The 26,905-nt window shown below is 39.7% G+C and overlaps 1 protein-coding gene across 1 annotated transcript in view; it reads right to left on the reverse strand.

The window, feature by feature from the left end:
- The window catches only part of LOC149300775 (ubiquitin-conjugating enzyme E2 E2-like), a 91,971-nt gene extending 65,173 nt beyond the window's left edge, over positions 1 to 26,798 (reverse strand). The window contains exons 1-2 of the mRNA XM_089484839.1: positions 26,623 to 26,798; positions 14,845 to 14,895 (exon numbers count right to left, since the gene is read on the reverse strand). Coding sequence (XP_089340965.1) covers positions 14,845 to 14,895; positions 26,623 to 26,798 — 227 coding nt within the window. The remainder of the gene's footprint in view (positions 1 to 14,844; positions 14,896 to 26,622) is intronic.
- Positions 26,799 to 26,905: the final 107 nt, after the last annotated feature.

Raw genomic sequence — 26,905 nt, forward strand, 5'->3', positions numbered from 1 at the left:
TTGACCTGCAGTGTTTTATTCTTTTTTTTATTGTAAATATTAGAATGTCAAGGTTTTTCTTCCGTTATATGGTTATAGATACACTATATAGGCACTGGATATCTGCACCACCATTCATATAACAATAAACATCACAGTCTTTTCCATGAAGTATGATCACATCAATTACAATTTACTACATAGAAGATTGGTGCAGAAGGTCAATCATTCAATGTAGGGGTTTTATAAAGAAGGATCAGAAAAATCTGGCTGAAAAACATTGTGTGCCTTCTTATATGAAATTATGAATCAACAATTTGAAGAACAACGTATAGCTCTTATTTAGTAAGACTACAGACTTCAAAACTATGCTATCTGGGGTGGAAGCCGCTCCCTCGATAAGACACTTCCCCTGAAGAGCGTAGGCTCAGTGTAGCCTGACCTTGAAAGTTCCCAGGCATGTTCATAATGGATTGATTTTTGTGATAATCCTTAGTTTCTATATTTATGTTTCTTGACAGCAGCAAAGCCGATATAAATGTATTGCTTAGTTCAAAGCAACACTGGACAAGAATTGTGAAGGAGGTCATGTAAACTGATCCTTATGAGCCTAGCACAGATAGGTCTGAAATGAGGTTTCATGTATGTTCCTCTTGTTTCAATGTACAAAAAGATCCAACGCCAAAGTCTGGCAAGGAGTATTATTTCTTTATTCAATAAGTGTCTAGAACAGTGGACTAAGCAATAAATCATAGGTTAATAGGTTACTAAAATAAAAATCTAACAGGATCAAAGGCATAAGGCAAGCAACTTGTTAATAAGTCCAGCCCAACAGCACATCTGCTACTATAGATAATCCCTATAGTTCCATACATCCAAAAATTGGAATGGGTGCTGAGACCTAATCATATCAACAAGGTTAAGGTTCATACCCACACACACTATGTACGCATTATTGTGTCCTATATTGAAACTACTTAGTGCTTGTAAAAGGACCTACTTAGAATGGCCTACGTGTGGCACCGCTAAAAAGTACAGGGTAACAGGGCAGGTACGTGGTGCAAGAGACAGTATATTTGTATCATGCCAATCCATAGTATTTAAGCGAGTATGCACTTCTTCTTTTTGCAAGTTATGTCAATGCACAGCTTTGATGTATTCGTGCTCTCTCAGGATATCTGTTCCTTAGTATTTGACAGTCCTGAAATATGTTATGCATAATGTAACTTCCGAAAACTGAAAACTAGGCTGCTCTATTAAAAACCGATAAAATTACAAGACAGCGATTACAGATTCCTTTTGTACACAGATTTTTAATAGCTGCGTTTGTTCTCAGAAATACTGAAAAAAAAAGATAACGTTCAAAATGGATTTGCGCTGCACAAGATCATAAAGCGACTACCTAAATGGAGTCCAAAATCCTATGCACTCAGCTTATCAGTTGATACTGCAATGTTAGCTTCCTTCTCTATTAACAGAGATGTATTATCAGCACTGTAGTACAACATCCCAGAACAACAGATGATACAGCATTAACAAGTGCATTGCAAGGCTGACACCAATGCTAATTATGTACCACACCGTATGAAATTAATGAAGGTGGCAGCAACTGGTTGCAGGATTCAGCTAGGATACAGGTGATTGGATAGAGCTTCAATGACAATACAGCACATGTACAGGAAGTGGACTTAAGTACACTTCCTGCTTTCAATAGACACAGGCAGGAGTGGGAGAAAATGAGACATTGTTGTGTGCCGTAAAGTGACTGCTCCAGTCTAGCACGCTAGATATTTATTCCACATTCGTTACTAATTCTTAAACTGTTTACAGTAAAAGCGAGGGAAACAGATAGTGGCCAACCAGGTCGGGCCTGATTCTGAGGTAGAGTCAAACCAAGCCGAGTATATTATATATATATATATATATATATAAAACTTTATAAATGAGCTGACCCTGAGACCCTTTAAATAGATAGTCCATGACAAAGATTTGCAAAACTATTCCTTGCCAGTGGTAAAGTGCATTCTAAATTAAAGTGCCCATATTCAAAGAAGGATTGCTCAAATATCATTAAATCATGAAATCATAGTTAAAAACTCAAACATCGGATTAACCCCTGGGCATCACTAGGTATGATAATAACCAGAGGGTTACCACATGGCGAAGGATTAAAGATGCGGTATGATGTGTGTTCTCTCCTGACCCAGGCTGTCATGATTAACACCAAATTAAAGAATGTAATAGAAACAGCTGCGCGAGAGTCTAAATAAACACATTAATTGATTTGCAAATTTACACCTTGTTCACTCGGAGAAAACCCGTACGTACTGTATACGCCTTTTAGATTATTAGGAGCAAACATATGCTGGAGTACGAATAATGATGTTGCTTTCCAAGACCAATGAGAACTTTAGGATTTCCAAGCTCTATTTATAAAACCATCACAGCAGGGTTCCTAATTGAAGTGCTGTTTTATCACTAGGTAAATATTCTGCTTCATGAGCGCAAGGAACTTGGCAGACTGCCATCTCAGGCAGGAGATCCAGCATGTATTGTGCTACAAAACCATTTTAAGGATGCATTTTCATAATAATACACTATGGCTAAGGTGTTTGTTTTTTTTTTATTAAATGTCAATTTCAGCAATGAGCTTTCCAAACAAATACCACAATATCAAAGGATAAAAATGGACAGTTGAATGTTCAACAACATAGGCATGGACAAGAGTTAGGAAATGTACTGCTTTTGTTTCTCAGACTTGTGTACGTGTGTGTTCACGTGTGCATACAGAAGTGTATTGGCTTAAATGTGTAGTGAGCTGTACATTTAAGTCACAATGCATTATAAAGGGCCATCTCAAATTAGCTTCTATTGCAAGAAAGGCTCAGTGGCCCCATGCATAACGTACAGTTAAATCTAATGTACATTTTTTTTTATTTTATTTTTTTTAAAGTCCCTTACCTGCCCTGCTGGGGCTTCCTCATCATAAAAATAATTACGTTATATGAGATTACTTGACATAGGCACGTGATGGAGACCTTGATTAGATTTAGTTTTAGACTCCGTTGTCCAGGGGATGACAAACTCCAGTTTTTAATGTATAAGCCTATGGGCAGGATGGCCCAGTCCTAAATTCTTGAAAACAATCCCTAGTGTGTGGGTGCGCAAGCAGCTGGAAAGAAGGCTCCAGGTAAGGTAAAGGGGAGTGAGAGGGTAAGGGAGTTAGGAAGTCTGTATGTTAGAGTGTGTATATGTGAGTGTGTGTTAGTTTATGTATAGGTGTGCGTAGAGGGAGTGTGAGTTAGCATGAATGTGTAAGTGTGTGTGTGTGTGTTTGCATGAGTATTTGTGTAAGTATGTATGTGTTTTAGCATGAGCAGGCTCGGACTGGCCGTCTGGCACACTGGGCAATTGCCCACTGGGCTGGTGGCTGCCAGGGTAGCCTTATCATCCCCCATTCGGCCCCAGGCGTGAGTGTTTCTTAGAGTATGTGTAAATGTGTGTTAGTATGTGTGTGCATGTGTAAGTGTGAGTGTGTGTATGTTACCATGTTATGTTGGGGGGACAAGGGGCTTATGGGGTCACTTGGCTGCCACCCTGGGCCAGAAGGTACCAGTCCTCTCCCACGTAAGCACAATGATCCCACACAAGCATACACGGGATAATGAGAGTTGCAGCCTGACTATGGCTTTGTTAATTCTTTCATGACATGACCTCTAGCAATATTTGAACAATATTTAAAACAAACTTCCACATGATTCCAACATGGTAAGGAATAAGGGCTATAGATGTATGATTGAAAAACCACATCAAGCTAAAATGTCTTTTTTAATTCACAATTTGAATGGTAGAAAAACACAACTGAGTAACACAGTTGTACTAAACCAAAGCGGCTTTTTATAGAATGTTTTGACATTACCATTTCTATTAACAGTCTTAAAACGAATGGTAAAAATTAGTAAAGGAAAAAACATAACCAGTTTGTAGCTTGTTTCAAATTACGCACCTTCTTCTGTAGTTGGCATAAAGAATCAGTAGTTTAAATTCACATAATACTAAGAATCCCTAGAGCTGAGTTTGCTTTTGTTGGCAGGGGACAATACTTTGGTACACAAAAGGCTGAGTTGAGCTGCCGAGGCCAACTGAGCGAGCTGGATGGCTTAAATTGAGCCACTGCAAATTCAGACATGCCAACTAGTCTTCAAGTTGACTCTCAACTCTTGCCAGACTGCAATGGAAACGAGGAGCAACATGACTATTTACAGAACGTTGAACCGACAGAAATTATTCTTTCAAATGTTAAAAACAGTGTTGACCTGCCTTAAAGTGGTGAGATCATTTCTGAAATGAATACTTAAGCATCTATATAAAGCATGGTCTTTTTGACCCTTGGAACCAAACACTATAATGAACATCTATGCTTCTAAGGAACATGGAAAGTATCTTGGAGATTGTTAAGCCTTTAATGGATTCTCACTGAATGAAGTCAGTATTGTCATTTTGAGACGTTAAGATTTGGTGCACGACTCCAAACCTCACAGATCATGGATTTGTGAAGATTACTTTCTGAGCTTTAGTTTTTCATTTAGTAATGGGTGTAAAACCTTCACAAACATCTCTTAAGCAGGCATTAGACATAGAGACTAATATGTCCTGGCATATGATAGATGATCGTACAAAGTATTCATTCTGCTAAACTGTGTTCATCTAATTAAATGTGTCAACATATACAGTTGCATAGTAACTGTTGAAATGCATATTGGTATCATGCTATCTCATTAAATTGCTTGTATTGTTTATTTGTTACTAATATCTATTTTCGTATAGCCATCTACTTAATAAGAAGCAGTTTTGTCACAATTACAAAGAATTCTGAGGGGAAAAGTGTGTTTATTGGTTATATAATTTAAAAATCAACAATTTCTATATCCTGTAGTAATTATACGCCGCACACACACACATATATAATCTATTATATATATATATATTTACCTGACACTTCTGAAGCTTACTTCAGTTTATTGCCTGCCCCTACGGTGCAGTTTTAACTCACTTGGTTAATAATAATAACAATGTGATCCTAGCCACAAGGGCAGTGCAGAACCAAAAGGCAAGGAAAATTTCCTCTGCACGAGGGAAGCAACAACCCTAGACGTACGCTTTGGCCTTCATGGGCCTCATCAGTGGGGTCTTGTCGGTATCTATCACTTGTGCACAGGATATCTGCCCTGCATTTTGGTTCTGGACTGCCTTTGTGGCCAGGATCAGACTGATATATTGATGGATATTGTTTCCTCTGTAATGGCACAAACTTGAGATGTGGGGACTCACCATGGGTCAGGCTATTATGCGGTTGTCAGTTCTTGGTTGAGTTAGTCTCAAACCTTTTTGCATATAACAGTTTACACAATCAGAAAATCTTTAGCAGTATTCACGCTTTTTACATGTGTTGCAGAGAGAGCAATGGTAATTAACAGCAAATACTTTAAATAAATCATATGCAGCAGTGAGAAAAAAAGATGTCATATTTGCTGGGCAAAATCTGGGGGTAATTAAGACATTGGAGAAGACAGAAAAAAACTATTTGAGCTCTTCAAATTCAGACTGTATTAATTTAAGATTTACAGAGAGGTGTAATTTATTTTCATTTTTAAGATAGCAGCTGCCTTAGGAGGTGTGTTTTTAAGTAACAAAAATATATATACAAAATAACTATAGGATTTTTTTTCCGGTAAAAGGTTGTGTTTTAATATTTATTTTAAAAAAAATGAATTCAATTTATATTACGATATCAGACGAAATCCAACATCTTTCCTATGATCTGGATAAACTAGTTTATTCACTAAAAAGTAGCTAATGTAATGTATAATCATCATAATTAAATACAATTCTTATGAATATAAAAAGGTTGATTTTAGGGAAATTCAAGGATGGGTTCCTTGAAAGAATGTGTAAGGTTTTGCCTATAGACAGTTTATTGGCCATGTACCATTTAATTTTACCATTTTTTGCAACAAAATCTCAACAAACACCTATACATGAGTTGTGCCACCTTTATATCGTGAATGAAGGCTATCCTTAATCTAACACAAGATTAAAACCTGATTATGGTCTGAGTATCAGGAAAATGGGCAGATGAGATGGGCCAAATAGTCCTTATCTGCTGTCAAATGTTACCTTTTCACTCACGGAACATGAAGTTCTGAGACTTTCACAGTTATTGTTTTTACCACATTTTAAAGGCTGCAACAACCTTTAAACTGCCATACGTATAACAAGAAATCCTAGGCAAGTATTGGGCAATCAATACAAACATTCTGTTGACTCCCATGGTGACTGCACCCCATAACTGCACATTTATGCTTATACGTATGTATCCCAATTGTATAGTGCAGTCTCATTCTTGTGAACACTTCTTTTCTAAGAACTTTCTATTCCAGCCACCTGTTCTTTTTCATTTGTTTTCCCAGTCAGCTCTTATCACAGCCAATCGACATGGCACGGGGCCAGACATTTGTAAATCATAGGCTTGTACTTTACACTTGCCATTGAGGACTGGGCTGACGCTAACAGCAAACTGTAAACAGTACGTTTAAGCTGATCTTAGCAGATTCCCCCACCACTACCCCAAGCACACGGTCAAAATATATAAACAGTAATGGCGCACTTGTCATCTGCAATCAAAATAAACAGAGAATCACCACGGGTAAGGCATTCGCCAGAGACAGAACGTTCTGAATGATTCATTTGCAGATTCCTCCACTCTCCAAACACAGAGGAGTCCCGGTGCAAAGCTACAGCCCATATTCTTGCAAGATAAAGGACACACGTGAGAGGAGCAATTTCATTTTAGGAAGCAATTCAAGACTTGTGAGCCAAGATATTTCTGGAATAATAGCCTAATAAATTGCCAGCCATAAAGCCAAAATACATGAAATATCACACTAAAAGATATTGTTTAAAGTATAATTCAGTGTGATGGCTCTTCTCTGTATACTGGAAATATAATTTCTCTTACTGTAATAAAAATGCTATTTAAATACAAATACGAGGGAATAATGCCGTTTTAAACCATGAACAGGTACCTGTATTGCTGTAAAAACAAAACAAAAAAGGGAAAGTAAGAATTTTGACAATATTAGCTTTAGTGCTAGCGAGGACGCTTATATATATTTGACTGGAAAAGGCTGGAAATCAATAATGACTTTTCTGGTTCAGACAGCACCATTCCACCACATTATTTAAAGGGACAGTTTAACGTCCCAGGCAGCCTGACCAAAGAAGAATGCATGTTAAATACATTTGTGAGAATGCTCCCAGTTCTTCATGGTCTGGCATTTCTTGCCACCAATTGGCTGCTTGAAACTTGACATTCCCATTGAAATTGATAGGGGCGCTTTACGCACATGTAGCCCGCCCCCAGTAGACCCTTCACAACATTTGCTGAGCCAGAGCTGGAGTTGATTGGCAGTTAGTATATCATGTGCTGAACACTTCTTCTGCATGGCAAAGGTGGGAGGATGAGGAAAAAGGGCCAAGTGGGGGATGCCACATACATTAAAAATGGCCTCTCAGCTATTTTATACATTAAACGTGCATTTGGAGTGTCCCTTTAAGCTAAAGTAAACATTAATGCCTTGGGAAAAGAATTCAAGTCTTTGTACAATCTCATTATTACTATGTAAATGTGTAAGAGCATCATTATCTGTATAACAGTAATCTCTGATCTAGACATTCAGCGACAATTCGGCAACTTTCATGAATACATTTCATAATCAGTTGTTATGAATGAACAAATAAGCACTTTGGGTGTTTTTTGGTTTTTTTTTACTTTCCATTATAAATGATAGTAGCAAGTGACCTTCCCCATTGCTACAATATTACTGCTACATTTCAATACATTGTTCTGTGATCAGCACATTGTCAGCTAGACGATTATAAATACCAAACAACGAGACAACTGCCAGCGAAAACGAATAATGCAAGCAGGCTGATAACAGCTTATTGATTTAAGGAAATATGTAATCATCACGACTTCTATTGGCCTCACTCTGCAGTGTTAACCAAACAAACCCAGCTGAGATATGATGGCTTGTCACTTTACAGCTTGGGGTAATAGTATCCGCTGTGACAGTATCCTGAAACCTCATCTAGCAGAAGAAGGCATCTAAGGTAACATTACATTTAAATACAGTTTGAATTGCAAGAAACAAACCGTTCTGCACCTGAAAGGCAGGAATACTGCATTTCCCAATATGGGTATTTAAACGACAAGCATGGGATGGGCATAAAAATATCCTGAATCTAAGGCAAAGCTCAAGGACTGATTAAGGTCTGAGTCCTTACATCAGGAAAAACAGGCAGTCTAGGTGGGTCAAATGGTTATCTAATTTAAAATTCTATGCACATTTTGAATATGCTAAGACAGGTATAAACATGTTAAAGTTGATGACAACAAGATCTACCGTGTTTCCCCGAAAGTAAGACAGCGTCTTACTTTCTTTTTATCCCTAAAAGCCCCACTATGTCTTACTTTCGGGGTATGTCTTATATTGGGAAAAATTTTTCGAATTTAATGCTTTCCTACCTTTCCTTTCTTCTTTCAGCTTCTTTTCCTCCTCTTCGCCAGTTCTTGTCTCCTTCCGGGTCAGAGGGCACGGACAGCGGTGGGCGCGGCTTCAGTGTTGTGCGCCGGGATCTGACAAGAAACCCCGGCGCACAACAGCTGTTGCCGCGCAGATCACAAGGGAGCGGTATCGGAGGTCATTAACAGACCTCCGGCTCCCTTGAGTGATTTTAAGCCGGGTTGAACCCGGCTTAAAATCACTCAAGGGAGCCGGAGGTCTGTTAAAGACCTCCGATACCGCTCCCTTGCGAGCCTGCTCCTCCAGCGGCGGACATTACTGTCCGTCTCTGGAGGGGTGCCGGGTGCCGCAGGTTGGCACCCCCTGGAGTGTGGCGCCCTGTGCGGTCGCACACCCCAAAGGTCGGCCCTGCTCTAAGGGGCCGGCCTTAGGGGTCTGCGGCCGCACAGGGTTTAAATAAAAACATCGGGGTTTTTTTTCAACTTTATTTAACATCCTCCATGTTAAATAAAGTTAAAAAAACTTTATTTAACATCCTCCATGTTAAATAAAGTTTTTTTTAACTTTATTTAACATGGAGGATGTTAAATAAAGTTAAAAAAAAAACCCCGATGTTTTAATTTAAATCCTGTGCGGCCGCAGACACGTAAGGCCGGCCTTGGTGGGGACTTCCCGGCCCCTTAGAGTGGCGGACCCGGTCGCAGGTGCGGCGGGCCTAAGGGGCAGGCGCCCCTTATGCCCTGCGTTAATGCGGCCGTAGGCCGTAGGCAAATCCCCCGTGTTTCCCCGAAAGTAAGACATATGTCTTACTTTCGGGGTACGGCTTATATTAGCTGACCCCTCTGAAACTCCCGATACGTCTTACTATCGGGGGTGTCTTACTATCGGGGAAACACGGTATGTCCCTACTATTGGCCGTCCAGGCAAATATCCTGCTTATTGGGAATCTGGCAGTCCACCATGCACAATGCTCTAACTAGGATGGAGAAGCGAGTCATTGCCTCTGGCACCTGATTGTTTAACTTTTTATTTCTATATATTCCACATTCTCCATCAACATTCTGCTTGTTCGCCATCTCTATTGGGAAGGAAAGCAATTTGTTCTGAAATGGCTTATAATGTATACTTTCATCTGCAGAACAATACTTCCAAATATGCTCCTTGAGGGTTCTCTTGATGTTGCTTACCAGCAATTCATCAGCAGCATATTATAAAGACACAGTTAGTTTACAATCAGCTCTACAATACAGTATGACATTTTGTTTCAAGATGTTTTGGAAAATGTATATATATATATATATATATGACAAAAATCCACCATCGGTCCTATTGCTATAAATGAAAAAGCACACCATCAGTTTATGAATATAAATTATTTGATGGTAGCAGTGGAAGCCCAGAATGTCAACCTTTCCCGTCAATACGCCTTCTCTCATTCTTTCATAATTTCAGCAAAGGCCTGGAGTGCTGATCTAGTCTCTTAGTTATAGTCATGGAAATATAAAATTGATAAATAAGTGTTGACTACATATGACATACTGCCATGCTGCGCACACAAAGATATTAGGAGAGACTTGGGTAAGTCAGCAAGGGTCGGTGTCCTGGGAAGGGGAGGATTCACAATGAGAGCAGCTTCCCTCCCCACCAACAGAGACCAGCTTGAGGCCAGTGTGGCCTGGGGGATGGGCACACAGACATGACCTCTGGGGTCACGGGTCACAGCAAGTGAGAAGCAGCCCGAGTCCGGCCATTGTAAGGATAGCTATTTAGAGAGATAGCGAGCTGCGCTATACTTCAGCCCCCACAATAACCATGCTGCCCCGTACATGAGCCCTTATGTACACAAGCACTTTATATACATACACATGTGTAGGTATACATACCCACAGAGAGACTTGCAACTAAGTAACACAGTATGTCATTGCATTGTGGGCTCAGTAACGGCTTTAACAGTTGGTTTTTTTTAAGCCAAATTAACGGCAAAAAAGTATAAAGTGTTAGAGTTATGCCCTAGAGGCAATTTTACTGGTATTTTACCCTTACCTGCCTGAGCCAGTTTTCCGGCATTATACCACGATTAGCAAAACATATATATTTATACTTAGCAATAACTAAATTATTACTTGGTAATAAGATATGCAGCAACATAATTCAAAAGGCAGCGGACTTAAGCTTACCCAACAAAGAATATAGCGTATAGAAGTAAACAACCTACCATCCTTATACCATCAAAATAAACAGGCCATCCGTCATTCCTACCTGCAAGATCTCAACACAGAATTCTCCATATTGCCCTTGCTACCCAACAGACTGGAAGCTCATCAGAGCGTTGTCCTCTTCTCTTTCCGTACTAATATGTCTTAATGTGTGTTATTAGGAATTTAAAAAACTGGGTTTTTTTTATTTTTTACTGCCCCCTATTCTTACAGCGCTACAAATCTGCTGATGCTAAATAAAAATGTAATTGCTAGTGGTTGTCTTTATTTCTTAGAAAAAACTCAAAAACTTCAATATTATTATTATTATTATTATTATCCTTTATTTATATAGCGCCAACAGTTTACGCAGCGCTTAATACAATACATAAATTCAAGGGGTATGACAAGACAAGAATTGACAGACTAAGACAAACCGATACATTTGGTGGAGAGAGCCCTGCTCGCAAGCTTACAATCTAGAGGGAAATGGGGTGACAAACATAAGGCATAGAGAAAGGGTGAGAGGTATTGTGGGGGTTGTATCGATGACAAGGAAGTTCTAGCAGCTAAGATGGTATGCTTCTCTGAAGAAGTGGGTTTTTAGATGTTTCTTGAATGTTGGGAGGGAGGGAGAATGCTGAAGGTTCCTTGGGAGAAGATTCCAGAGATATGGGGCAGCTCGAGTGAAATCTTGTAGACGGGAAAAGGAAGAGGTGATGAGTGAGGAGGAGAGCCTTAGCCCATGGGAGGAACGTAGGGATCGAGTAGGAGAGTATTTGCTAATGAGGTCAGAAATGTACGGAGGAGCAGTATTATGGATGGCCTTATATGTCAGTACCAGGATCTTAAATTTAATTCTAAAGGTAATTGGGAGCCAGTGGAGGGTTTCACAGAGGGGGGAAGCAGAAGAGGAGCGACGTGCAAGGAAGATGAGCCTAGCAGCGGCATTTAGGATAGACTGTAAAGGAGAGAGTCGAGACAGTGGAGTGCCAACCAGAAGAGTGTTGCAGTAGTCAAGACGGGAAATGATAAGGGAATGAACCAGGGTTTTTGTGGATTCTTGGGTGAGGAATGGGCGGATACGAGAGATGTTTTTTAGGTGCAAGCGGCAGGATCTGGCGAGGGACTGAATGTGAGGGATGAAGGAGAGGTTTGAGTCAAGGATGACCCCAAGGCATCGGGCCTGGTTAGTAGGAGAGATAGTCGTGTTGTTAATGGTGATAGAGAATTCAGGTAGTGGAGTGGAGATGGAGGGAGGGAAGATGAGTTCAGTTTTAGAAAGATTAAGTTTCAGGTAGTGTTGTGACATCCATGAAGAAATAACAGACAAGCAATTGGTAATACGGGACAGGAGAGATGGAGAGAGATCAGGAGAAGACAGGTAGAATTGGGTATCATCTGCATATAGGAGGCCAAATGAGTTGATTAGTTTGCCAAGAGATGAAGTATAAAGAGAGAACAGCAGAGGGCCAAGGACTGAACCTTGGGGGACACCAACCGAAAGTGGAAGGGGCGATGATGTCTTGCCAGAGAAGCTGACAGAGAAGGAACGGTTAGACAGATATGAGGAGATCCAGGAGAGAGCTGTATCTCGAATGCCTATAGAAGCAAGTGAGTCTAGAAGAAGGTGGTGATCAACAGTATCGAAAGCAGCAGAGAGATCCAGTAGAATTAGAATAGAGTAGTGACCTTTTGCTTTGGCAGAGAGCAAGTCATTGGAGACTTTTGTTAGAGCTGTTTCAGTAGAGTGAAGGGGTTTGAAACCAGACTGTAGAGGGTCAAGGAGGGAATTAGAGGAGAGGAAGTTAATGAGGCGGTTGTACACAATCCGTTCAAGCAGCTTAGAGGTAAAAGGAAGCAGAGAGATAGGGCGGTAGTTAGACAAACAGACGGGACCTGAGAAAGGATTCTTTAGAATTGGTGTGATTAGCGCATGCTTGAAGGCAGATGGTACAGTTCCAGATGATAGAGAAAGATTAAATAGGTGGGTAAGTGATGGACCAAGGGATGGATATAGAGACTTTGTAAGGTGTGAAGGGATGGGGTCAAGGGGACAGGTTGTTGGGTGAGAGGAAGAAAGAAGAGTGGCTCTCTCTTCTTCGGTTGTAGGGGAAAAGGCAGTTAGTATAGTAGGAGTGGAGAGAGTGGTGTTGAGTGGTGTAGGAGGGAGTTGTAAGGAAGAGAGGTATTTTCTAATAGTCTCGATCTTCTCTTTGAAGTGGGCAGCAAGATCTTGGGCAGTGAGAGAGGTTTGTGGTGTGGGTGTGGAGGGACAGAGAAGGGAGTTGAAAGTAGAAAAAAGGCGTCGTGGGTTGGAAGAAAGAGAGGATATGAGAGTGGAGAAGTAGAGCTGTTTGGTGAGAGAGAGGGCAGAGTTGTAGGTGTGGAGCATGAATTTATAATGAGTAAAGTCTTCGCTGGATTTGGATTTTCTGAAATAACGCTCAGCCGTGCGGCAGCACTTCTGAAGAAACCGTGTGGTTTTGGTATGCCATGGTTGGCGTTTAAATTGTCGGGGGTAACTTGTAGTAATTGGAGCTATGGTGTCGAGGGATGAAGCAAGTGTGTTGTTATAAAAAGAGGCTGCTGTGTCTGGGCAGGAAAGGGTTAACATGGAAGGTAAGAGAGGTTCAAGTGAGGCTGACAGTTGGGTAATGGTATTGTCTGGTAATGGCCTACAAGTATGAGGTGAACGCTGTAAGTAATATGAACTTTCATCACAAAGGATGTCATCACTGATGTCATAAAGAACATTTCTTTACATTTATTTTCTTTACACTGCAGGAGTAAAACTATCATTCTTAAAATGATGTACAAATTAGCGATCGACTAAAAAGAAAAACTGTGAAATTACAAGAATTTGGGCTGACAGCGCTATGCAAACGGACACATTGTGCTCCCTACAAATGAAGTTTTATCTACAGATTGCAGTGTTTATCCACTCAAACTGAAATATGCATCAAAGGCAATTACTAAAAAGGTCACTTCCTTGCACAGAACATTTCTATTTAGAGCTTAAAATAAAGTGTTAGTATTTTATCGTCAGACCAAACAGAATCAGCTTATACACATAAAAGCATCTACTCTAGATCTACTTCCTGGGATGCAATTGGATAATTGACACACAATAAATATTTAGCCTTTCATCTTACTATAACATGGCAAGAAAAAGAGAAAGACACAAGTGATGTATTATTGAACGATGTACTTCAAATTACCAACACAACACGGTTATAAACCTCTGAGTTATGGGGGGTGGGTTCTGCCAGTTAAAGGCTCATTTCAAGCATTATACATCCATAATATTTTTGGCATGCGTTAACTTATACATAAATTCTGTAAAATGGAATTTTAGATGGTCGCTTCCATTAAAGAAGATATATAACTAACAAACCTGAAATCAACGTATATATATATATATATATATATATATATATATATATATATACACATATATATATATATAAAACACTTTCAAAAAGATGGTCAGCACTCTAGGTCTTTAAATTGACAATTTCATTTTATTCAAAGTCAAGTCGACGTTTCAGTCATTACTGACTTTCATCAGGACAAGTCAGTAATGACTGAAACGTCGACTTGACTTTGAATAAAATGAAATTGTCAATTTAAAGACCTAGAGTGCTGACCATCTTTTTGAAAGTGTTTTATATGGAAACTGCTGGTTACTAGCACCGGGCTTGGAATATTTGGAATGGTGTGCAATGGACTCTGTGAGTAAATATATATATATATATATATATATATATATATATATATATATATATATATATATATATAAAAATAATTTGAAAAGCTTGTTATTTCTACCAGCTGGGTGGCACAATGTTATTACAATGTGTACATTCATACAAATGGTGCTATTTATTTTAATAGCTATCAGGAAAGATATGCTAGCAGGGATAACGTGTAATTGGTACCAGCATGTAGCATTTCATATGCATTCTGTTAACGTTATCAGGCTATGCGATCTTAATAGTCTATGCTGACTATTCCCTTCTTTGTAATCAGAGAGGTTTTAATTGACGCTACCAGCAAAAAACTCTGAAGGAACGGGGTCTTACCTGCAATTAGGAGGAGGATCCAGTGTTATCTCTGCAAGCTCTTTCTGAATTCTTGAAAGAAAAAAACAAAATAATGTTATATTTATCTGCACTTCTCAAAATGTGATTATACATATAACAAATAAGATAAGTAAGTCATACATCGTGGAGACGTTCATCCATAAATACGGATGCTTAGAAGCTAATGTCAAGAAGAGACCTCTGGGGATAAACGATCATAATCATGCTAACATACGTCAAGCGTTGTCCCATATTTTAGTTACATACATGTTTTGTAGGACATACAACTATTTGATCATCAACAAATAGGAAGATTTCTCCGAGTCCCATATCTACAGAGATCAACTAGCGTGCACGGCACTAAATCTGGAATAACCAGACAGGACATTTTAACTGGCTTTCAATTTGTTTTTTTTTGTTCTGTACATGCAAGCCTTTGCTCTTAAATGACTCTTTGTAAATATAGAACAGTGGGGGAGGCATGTAAAGAGCATGTCTAGTGCAAAGAGGTAAAATTCATGATGTCACCATAGAAACTAATGGATTTTTACCAGCTTTGTCCTTTATAACCTCCACTGTACACTCATTTAATGGAACCTCTGGTTCAATTGTAAAGCAAGCTGTTATACACAGTCAAACCTTATATGACGAGAAGGTCATGACTATAGATGAAGTTACTACACCGAAGTTTAAAATAAAAAGCCTATCAATTCTAGTTTTGTCCCATCCATTGGATATATAATATAAGAGGCGCTGTGTAAATTGTTGGTTTTATATAAATTCAAAATAATAAGAATTAAAAAAATTAAAGTAGCCACTGTTGTCTTGATATGCTCATTCTTGAAGTTTCAACACCACAAACAGCCAACAAGTTACTCCATAGTTCATCCGCCATTTAACTGCACATAAGAAGTCTAGTTTAGAGTTAATCCGTCTGGTTTAGATTTACAGTTACACTAATTTTCCTCCTTAAATCCTAACGTCTCAAAAACCCTAGGTAGAGCCAAGGATAAGAGACCACAAATGACACTACAAACTACTACAGGTCTACTAACTAGTGCATTTTGTTCATATAAGCGCACTGCACATAATATAATATTTACAATAGTAATTCCGTTCTTAAATATTAAAGAAAATGTAGAAATAATTATCATTACTTAAATCTTGGCAATTATGGTTGAATGGTGACTTTTTACAAACATTAAATAGAAAAAAAAACTTATTAAAAGCTACCACTGTAATTCCTTTAACCAGGGAAAATAATCAAAAATTTAAACCTGAGGTATCCTTACATGAAAAATCCATGCATGGTTTATTCACACAATACAGCTAAACTCGGAAAATTCTTCTCTACAATTTATGAGGCACATATAGATAGAGAGGGTCACCAAGTATTAGGAAAAGATCAGTTACTGAAGTGTGTAGTAATATATTTCAGATTGAAGTATGTTGAAAAAATGTGCACAAGAATAGCACTTTTACAAAATCCCTGGCAAGAATGCTGAGCTTATGGGGACCCCACTTGTAAACTTACATTCTAAAAGGAATTAAATGGGTAAACGAGACAAAATGTGAACCAATTTATAGCATACAGGGCCCTAGGATACGGGTGAATAAGGCTAAAGCCCTACGTCTGAACATCCATGGTGAGGAGTGTTAACCACAGCCTGCGAAAATGCCTCCTTCTCTCTGTGTGTATGGGCCCTTGGGGGATCTACTCCCTCTCTACTCAGGGAGAACAGTTAATATTTGGACCTTCTATTCTCTAAGATTAATTACACCTAGATAGGGCTGAAACAACGAATCGATAAAATCGATAATAATCGATAACGGAAATCGTTGTCGACGATTTCCGTTATCGATTAATCGAGTGATCGATTCGTTGTTGGAGCACTCGGCTCCTTTTACTTACCTCCGCGAGCGTTCCCCGCTTCCGCTACACGCGCCTTCTTTTAGTTGCGGTTCGCTCTGTGCGAGTGGCTCCGTTCGCACAGAGCGATTCGTGGGGGTGGGGTTTCAGGGGATGCAGGGCAGAGTGGGGGTGGGGGGGGCAGGGCAGAGTGGGGGTGGGGGGGGCAGGAGACTGAGTGCAGGGCAGGGTGTGAGTGTGGGGGCAGGGCAGGAGACTGGGTGCAGGGCAGAGTGGGGGTGGGGGTGCAGGGCAGAGTTGGAGACTGGGTGCAGGGCAGAGTGTGAGTGGGGGTGCAGAGCAGAGTGGGTGCAGGGTGTGAGTGTGGGGGCAGGGCAGAATGTGGGGGCAGGGCTGGGTGCAGGGCAGAGTTGGAGACTGGGTGCAGGGGCACAGTGCAAAGTGCCAGGGCTGGGTGCAAAGTGCCAGGGCTGGGTGCAAAGTGCCAGGGCTGGGTGCAAAGTTCTGGGTGCAAAGTGCTGGGTGCAAAGTGCCAGGGCTGGGTGCAAAGTGCCAGGGCTGGGTGCAAAGTTCTGGGTGCAAAGTGCCAGGGCTGGGTGCAAAGTGCTGGGTGCAAAGTGCCAGGGCTGGGTGCAAAGTGCCAGGGCTGGGTGCAAAGTGCCGGGTGCAAAGTGCTGGGTGCAAAGTGCCAGGGCTGGGTGCAAAGTGCCAGGGCTGGGTGCAAAGTTCTGGGTGCAAAGTGCCAGGGCTGAGTGCAAAGTGCTGGGTGCAAAGTTCTGGGTGCAAAGTGCCAGGGCTGGGGCAAAGTGCTGGGTGCAAAGTGCCGGGTGCAAAGTGCTGGGTGCAAAGTTTCTTGAACAGTAATAGTCCACCTCTTTTCAGAATGTTTGGGGTTATTTTGTTTCATAAATATTGTTTGGGTTTTTGTACTTTGAAAATATTGTTTTTTTATTACATCATAACAAAATAAGAATGTTAATGTAAATTTTAAGTTGTTTTTTAACATCCAGTTCATTAAATTATTTTAAATAAACAAAAAATGTGCATATTGTTTTTTTTATCCGATTAATCGAAAAAATAATCGGCCAACTAATCGATTATTAAAATAATCGTTAGTTGCAGCCCTACACCTAGATAATAAACCAGCAGGCAGTGTAGTTCCAATTTAATGGAAGCCCTTGTATAAAATAGTCCAGAAATCCAGGCAACCAAGGAAAAACAAACAAAATGATATATACTATAAATAACATGCTAAATAAACATAACTAGAAAAAGACGAGTAACGTGTTCCCCAATTTGAGAAATCTGTTGTATGAACAAGAATACCAAAGAATGAAACAGAGCCAATTACTAGATCATTAGCTGCATAATTATTTTGTCTACTACAGTTCTGAATTGGGGACTCTAACCCACTGCTGTCTGTTTTCATAAGATAGACTGTAGATATTTAAAATGTTTGTGTATAAACTACGCAGTACGCCTATATGCCAGCCAAGTCATAAAAACTGTTAAACGTGTAAAAACATAAATGAATGTTAAAAATAGAACAAATAATTCTTTGTCCTTAGTTTTTCTTTTCTATGGAAAACGTCTAATCAATCTGCTGAACAAACCTCACTATGTACTGTAAATCATACAGTAATATATACACAGGGTGCTGCCCTAGGCCTAACCCAGAGCAGTGTTCCGGTTCCAAATTTTCTGAAAGGGGTCCTTCCCCTTCTCCGAGCTCCTTCTTCAAGAGGAACACTAGGATATGACATAATATGCTGATGCTCTGCCCTAGGAGACGGTGCGGTATAAATGGGATGACTTCAAAAGGAAATCTCTCATCTCCCCAATTGGTTCATTGAGAGCTGTGGCGTACTAGGTGGGCCAATTGCCCAAGAGGGTGATCGGCCCCTATTAAAGCAGCTCAGGGGGGTGCTCCCCCTAGGCCTGGTCGACCTATGTCAGACATCCTCCCAGTTTGTCCCTTGCAGGCATCCAAATATTTTATGAGACAAACTAAAAGCTGACCTTTTACATCCTAAAGTGTTTGATGATATCTGCCCCTAGGCCCATCCCTTCTAATGGGAACTACCAATGTTATATAGTATTCTCTATGGTAGGTAGGGTAGAAACAATAAAAAACATGATGAGGAGCACATCAATAGTTCTGTGCTACAATACAAAGAATGATTCCTGAATCACAGTTGTAGATGACTATCGGTAAGATTAGACATTATTTACAAGATTTCCCTAGACCACTTACATTTTCATAAGAAATTTATTAGTAAGAGATGTTTACAGACATACTGTAAATAAAGTTGCGTACATTAACACTTTCCCCTATCCTGAATTCATCAGCTTTGTCACAATATCTAGCTGATTTATCATTGCTGCCATCAGTTAGATTGTTATGCAAATACATCTGGTAAAGAGCGTCTTCTCCGAAGGGAAAGCATATTCTGCAAACGGCAACATAATCAAGACTGGGTGACTTGAAATAAATGGCTTGTGACAAGTTCTGGGAACAAAGCCACGTTAAGTGTCATTCAAACATAAGGTTTGGAGGGCTGGGAATTCCCTAAAAAGGAATAATAATAATAATAATAATAATAATAAACCAAATCAAATACACAGGAATGTGTAAAAAACAGTTGTGCAACCCCAGGCATGAGGGTTTATTCTCAAACTCACAAGAACAAAAAAGGACGTGTTTTAATATCACACTGCATTTTTTATTTGGAGCACAGATAACACCTGGAACGTTATGGCAAGAATCGACAATGATAAAGCGGTCCAAAATATAGCACATTTGCAACAATTCTATAAATAACACACAAGAGAATTCTTAACTAATACTTTTGTAATTTGATGCAGCTGTCATAAGGGGGGGTTTCTAATGCAGGATTGTAGACAACCACTGTGCAGTGACTGTGTTGATTTTATCTTATACAGTTCCAGTTTTATACTGGTTCTTTATGTCAAAAAAAAAAGTTTCCCTTGCCCATAAATTCAATAATAGATTTAGACATTCATCAATATGATACATCTACTTAGTATGAACCTCAAAACACTTTCTTTGTTTACGAAGGGTTAAGCCCAGTATGTGTATTTTATTGTGTAGTCTTTGATCCAGGGGCACACAGGATTTTCCTTGATCATCAGTCCTTATAAACCCCAATCCTAGGTCATAAATCATATATGTAGATTGGCCTCTAGTATGTATCTTGGAGAATACCAAAGATAAGTTTCTTTTTACCAAATTCAAGAAGAATTTTGCCATTTGAAGTTCCCACAAGGACTTATATATATATAAAATTATTTAATTGTATGTAGGGATTTCTTTTGTGCTTCCTATTTGATTTATGGACTGTTTTGTTGATTTGTAACCTTTAGTTCTGTATATCATGGATTCCTGTATTTTTGTAAACGACACTGAAAAACCTTTTTCAGATGAAATGGTCAATTAATCATCTCTGGTTTTTTGTTCTCTAACATGAACTCACTACTCTGAAGAAAGCTGAGGTAGAATACGTTAGAAAAGAGTTAATTATATGTCTTATTATTAAGGTTACATTTACACTTGACTAGATTGTCAGCTCACAAGAGCAGTGTCCTCTTCTCCTTTTGTACCAGTTTGATATCCTGTGTGATTTTAAATCAGTCTACTCATTGTAACAGAGCTGCAGAATCTGCTGGAATTATATTAGTTAATGTAATGTAAATAAATGTAACGTATACTGTATTTCTGTTCTGTTTGGAGTAACTGAAGATGTCCGGCTATAAAGTCTTGGTGGTGGCAGCGAATTGTAGTACTGGGGTGGCTCCAAAAGAAGGCATGCTCAAAGCACTTAGCTAAGTGGTAATACAGCTACACAACTTTGTGAAATTAAAAATATTTTTTCAAATTAATAGCAGTATATACATAACATATATTTTGAAAGCTCTTCTTGATCTACACTAATCCCTAGTAATTTATCAGTCAATAAACAGATTTGGAGATCAATATTTGGCAGCTAGAACAAACTCTGGTTTAATTTTAAGGTACTGTCCACGGTTTTTCTTTCCTTCTATACTACATTTTAGGGCTGAAACAACTAATCGATAAAATCGATAATAAATCGATAATTAAAATCGTTGACAACGATTTTCATTATCGATTAGTCGAATCGATTTTTATGGATTAAAAAAGAGGTTTTTATAACTCCTCTCCTTATATACTCCTCTCCTTATATAATCCAACCTCAAACAGAGATCGGATTATAACATTAGAATCCAGATCCCCCGCAACGCTGCAGGGGACCTGGATTCCCCTCACTGTTGGCCGGTGGGTGTCCGTGCGATGCGCACAGACAACTTCCGTCTCTCCTCTCCACTTCCATACACCCCTCTGACTCCCCCCCCCCATATACCACTCTTCCTCTCTCCCGACTCCCTGGTATTTTGTGAACCTCCGTTGCTGACAGGCACTTTCACTGCAGCTTCATAGAAGCCTCAGCGTAAGTGAAGGTGAGTAACGGAGGCTGTCTGTGTACATCTCGCAGACCCCCACCGGCTGACAGAGAATCAAGGTCTCCTGCAGAGGATTATCCTCTCTGTCAGCTGGTGGGGGTCTGCATCGCACAGACAGCCTCCGTTACTGCCCTTCATTTACGCTGAGGCTTCTATGAAGCTGCAGTCAAAGTGCCTGTCAGCAACGTTGGTTCACAAAATACCAGGGAGTCGGGAGAGAGGCAGAGCGGTGTATGGGAGAGGGGAGGAGTCAGAGGGGTGTATGGGAGCCACCCTCCCATACACCACTCTGGCTCCTCCCCCTCCCATAACGCCACTCTGCCTCTCTACCCGGCTCCCTGGTGTCTTGTGAACCTCCGTTGCTGACAGGAGGCAGAGTGGGAGGAGGCAGAGTGGAGTATGGGAGGGGGGAGGAGGCAAAGTGGTGTCTGGGAGGGGGAGGAGCCAGAGTGGTGCCTGGGAGGGGGAGGAGCCAGAGTGGTGTCTGGGAGGGGGGAAGAGGCAGAGTGGAGTATGGGAGGGGGGGGAGGAGGTAGAGTGGAGTATGGGAGGAGGCAGAGTGGAGTATGGGAGGGGGAGGAGGCAGAGTGGTGTATGGGAGGTGAGAGGAGGCAGAGTGGTGTATGGGAGGGGGAGGAGGCAGAGTGGAGTATGGGAGGGGGGAGGAGGCAGAGTGGTGTATGGGAGGAGGCAGAGTGGTATATGGGTGAGTTATAGTGGTGTATGGGGGTATAATAAATTTCAGGGTAGCATATCTGGGGGAGGCAGAGTGGTGAATCAGGGAGTATAATGAATTTCAGGGTGGTGCAGGGCATTTATGGGGGGGCGGAGTGGCATTTCAGGGTGCACAGTGGCATATAGGGAGGTATAAGGCATAAATGGGGGCTAATGGCATATTGGAAGTTATGAGGCATATCAGGGGGCACAGTGGCATATAGGGGGTATAAGGCATATCAATATTAGGCATATCAGGGGGGCATAAGACATATCTGGGGGTAAAAGGTATATCAGGGGGCTCAGTTGGATACCACTGGCATATAAGGAGTATAAGGCATATCGGGGGCACAGTGGAATCTCTGGCATATAGGAGGTATAAGGCATATATGGGGGAAGAGTGGCAAGCTGGGGGTCAGATGTGCATAACTGGGGGCAGTTTGGTAAATAAAAGAAAATAAACAAGGCTTTTTTCTCATAGTTTTTATTAAATATGAAAAATATGAATTAATATTTACTAATAACTTTGTATAAAAACCTAGTTTGAGAAACACTGTGTTTGGGTTCTTGTAGCTTTTATTATTATGTCAGTAAAATAAGAAGGTGAATAGAGAGAGAGAGAGAGGCCATTACAATAAAGAGATGAAAGTGTAAATTGTACGTTTTTTATTACATAATTTAAAAAAAATTGCATATTTTTATCCGATTAATCGAAAAAATAATCAGCCAACTAATCAATTATTAAATAATCGTTAGTTGCAGCCCTACTAGATTTTAAATATCCGTTTTATACTTTTATCTCCCAGGTGACCAAGAACTCTCTGGCTGAGTTTGGCTCTGAATTATTGCTATTGTTTCAAAATCAAATTTGCCCTAGTTTCAGGTTTTACAAACATATTTCAGAGAGTATTATTTTGAGGTACTCAAATGTGGTTTGCTGTCTACCAGTGATCACTGGTGACCACCGATTCTTCAATCGGGGGAGAGGACGTCAGTAGAAGCTCTGAAATTTTGGAGGAAGTTCACACAAGATTATCTTCAGGCAAATGGTGGAGCTTCTGGTGACGTCCTCTCCCCTGATCCTCCAATTAGGGGGAGAGGACGTTACAGAAAGCTCAGCTGTTTTGGCAGATGTTTACACAGGCATACTGGGGCGAAATGGCAGCACTTCCAGTGAGGTCCTCTAAACAAACCCTCCCATTGAGCGAAAGTTCGCTGGGAGGGCATGTCCGCAGAAAGAACAAGAATATCCAAGACATATAAGCGGAGATGCAAAACAAGGATGGGGAAGTGGTTGGCAGAGAAAGTAGGGAAACATTCAGAGAGTATGAAAGAACTTGTGAGAAAGAGCCCGCAAAGTTTGGACAAAAATTTGTTGCTTTTTGCTTCGTTTTCATCCGTTTTGTGGTTTCCTAGATTTGTACGAATTGATTTGCAATTCATACAAATCCGATTGCACAAGCCTAATACCTACACTGATATATAAATATATATTTTTTTATTTATTTTTTCTTTTATATAGTGTATTTGTATAGATTGCTTACCATACAAAATACTGGAAAGGTTATATGGAACACTGGCATTAGATTCAATAACACTTGCACTTATACTGACTCCAGCAGAAATGTTCTAAATTGGAACAGTTTAGTCATCTGAGATTTGACGCTTCCTTTCACATACACATGCATAGAAATTTGGAACATTCCCAGGATTAGACCATTTTTACTGTGCTACACCTGCAGAAGAAAACAGCACCAAAGCAGCCATAGGTCTACCCCAGGAAATTGTAAGAACTTGTCACTTTTCAGGTTTTAAGAGAAGCAAATGGAGCTTTTCTTCCAAACCGAAATCCTCCAAGGATCATGTTGGCTAGAGTTGGATTTTCCCCTCTGCCACAACCTGCTAATTTCAAGAAACTGTGCACGTATACATCCGCTGTTCTAGAAATGAAACTGCTAAGGTATTATTACATTGCAGCACTAATGCACATTTGTGTATCTTATTTATGAAATGTTTCATCATGAAGAATACATTGAGACGTCTCTTTTTCACATATGACCTAAAGTTATATATTATTTATATAGTACTAACATTCTTTGATGCTCTGTACAATGAAACAAGTACATTATTGTCATAAACTGAAACTGAGAATTTGAGGTCTATTCCCTAAGCTGTAAATTTACAGGTCAGCTGAAAATTTCAACTCGCCGATTCATTGTGCATTACAAAGTGTCAACTCCAGTGACTTTCTCTAGCAAGAAAAGCTGAGCTAGCCTCCATAAGGCATAATTTATGCAGGTGGGCTTTTCTTTGAAAGGCAACTCATTGATTTAACTGCGTATTATGCAAGGCAGCTGAGCCATTCTTATAAGAGAAAGTTAATGGGGTAAGTCCCATAATGCATAGTGAAGCCATGGAGTTGAAACATTCAACTCACCTATATATGTCTGGTTTAGTGAACGAACATGGAAAAGCTATACGCGACAGCAGCACAAGGCGTTATCGGCCGCTAAATCATTTTGCTAAAACGGTGAGAAAACGAATAAATCATTATTATAAATCTTACAGATTAAGATCAGTAGTGAAAGGAGCAAATAAGATCCCATTATACTCCCATCAAGGAAAGCATGGTGCAGCTGCCGAATTAATTTACTAAAGTTTTCCAAATGGATCAAACTAATAGAAATCTTTTTTTTTGTATTATTTACTATAGAAACATTGTTATGATTTTCATGTGAATTCATGCAGATTTTTAACCTCTGTTATAAGTCAGATTGGACCTATTTTCCCAATGACTGTGAAACATTCCAAAGACAGCCGGAGAGAACCATTCTTCCTCATTAGACGGGAAAAAAAGGCTTCACAGAAGCAATAAGTCGTATTAAGTTTTAAAATGAAAGATCTGTTCAAGGAAACGACCAATTGCTGTCTTATAATTTCAAATTACTAGTTCAACCTAAATGTAGGTTTTCTATAATTGAACACAGAACATTGGTTTTTAGCGCATCCCGACAAGCAATGCATAATATATTCCTGAGATACATGTAGACTTCAGGTTTAAATGCCATAATTAACAAATCCAAAAGGGAGTTGCAAGTCACAAACAGCTGCATGGACCCTATCGCTTATAGTCGACAACAAGACTGCCAGCAGGAAATGGAAGCACAGAAATGGTTTTATCTGCTAAATTACAGCAGCAAGAACAGAAAAGGTAAGTGAGCAACATACATTATTCAATGGGGCAAATACAATGGAAATATACCCTCTATAAAGACTTTATCAAATACCAACCACCCATGGCAAACCACAGTGTCGCCCCACTAGGCCAAAGTAAATGCCCCTTTCCTCAACAAAGAGCTGCTGCCATATAATTGCAGGTGACAATAGAGTTTACGGAAAAAGTTATCAACTGGTCCTTTCAACAATGTTTTCCATTCTTGCCTCTCCACCATTGGAACGCTGAAATTTTAATTGTGGCGTATAGAGGGGGAAAAAAATAAATCTAACAAGTTGAAAAATGATAAAAGAATAAAGTGTACCTATTTTACCTATTAAAATGGCATGTCAAATGCAATGGGACGTTAGGACAATCCTCGCTCACTGTAGATATTGGGAATAGTCGAGAAGAAGATTTTTTTTTAATGAAGAGTACTTTTTAATGTTTCATTGCCTTAATTGTTTCCTCATAAAACAAGTGCTGATACTAGAAGCTACTAGTGCTCTAATGATTTAGGCAGTCACCCAGTTATATTAACCCCTTAAGGACAATGGCCAGTCCCAAAACCCATTGAAAACAATGCATTTTGAGCCCGTACATGAACAGGCTTTGTCATTAAGGGGTTAAATGTAAAATAAATCTGAACAGGCTTCTTGATCATGTTTTCAGATAATAGATCAGCCTCTAAACAAGTCGGTCCTCTGGAAAAAGTATTCCCTGGAGCCTAACTAAACTACTTAACATTCAGATTAACCTACAGACACCCTAAATACATAATTACTGGATAAAATAGACACGTAAAGATCACTCTAGGTGTTATCACTGCCATTTCAGTATTGGCAAAAACAAAAACCTTGCTGTGAGATGTTTTCAAAAACGTTGTCATAACAATCACTAAATGAGACATATAAGAGCATTCAGTTGGGTTACTGCCTTGTGTGTTCACACATGTTATTACTAAACTTTATAATGCCGAGTCTGGTGTCAAAGCACAGAAAAAATATAACCCTTGATTCTGTCTCATACCTTACAGAGGATTATATTCAATAGTCAATTAAACACGTGGTTTATGGCTTAAATCATGGAATAAAAATATAAAAAAAGAGTGATCAACTCATTCACTAGATCAAATAGATGCTAACCATGCTTAAATGTGGATTAATTAAGAAATAAAAATCATATTTACAGGACTTGTGATAAAGGTCTAAGACTATATCCTGAACATTAGTTCAGGTGAGGCAGCATCTTTCAAGTCCAATACACTAATGTGCATAAAAAATAAAGCTACATTAAAAAGGTACTTATTTAACATCCTGAAAACTAAGCTGACCCCATTACAAGTTACAAATGCTTTACCAGAATCACAGGCATCATGTAGAGTACTCCACAAACAAGAGATAGCAAAAATGAGATGATGGTGCTCAACCACAGAATTTGTATCACCAAGCAAGATGTGTCTATTTCAGACAAAACATACCTTTTGGCACTGGTGGAAAGTTTAGCAGCAGTTTTGCTGGATATCTTTCCCTCTTTCTTCTTAGGTTGAACTTTTTCTCGATCTTGTTCATTGTTAATCCCATCGCGCTGGTCTCCATCTGAGCTGCCTCCACTTGTACTTGGGCTGTCGTCTACTCTTTGACCTTCAGCCGACATGTTCAGGCTCTATTAAATAAAACAGTTACACTTAGCAAGTAATGAGCCTATTTATTGTGAATGTTTAATAATCCCTGTATATAGTAATAAACGTAGTGAAACCAACT

This window comes from Sceloporus occidentalis, unplaced genomic scaffold, assembly GCF_023333645.1.
Source record: "Sceloporus occidentalis isolate IW3139 unplaced genomic scaffold, rSceOcc1.0.p SCAF_23, whole genome shotgun sequence".
Taxonomy (NCBI): Eukaryota; Metazoa; Chordata; class Lepidosauria; order Squamata; family Phrynosomatidae; genus Sceloporus; species Sceloporus occidentalis.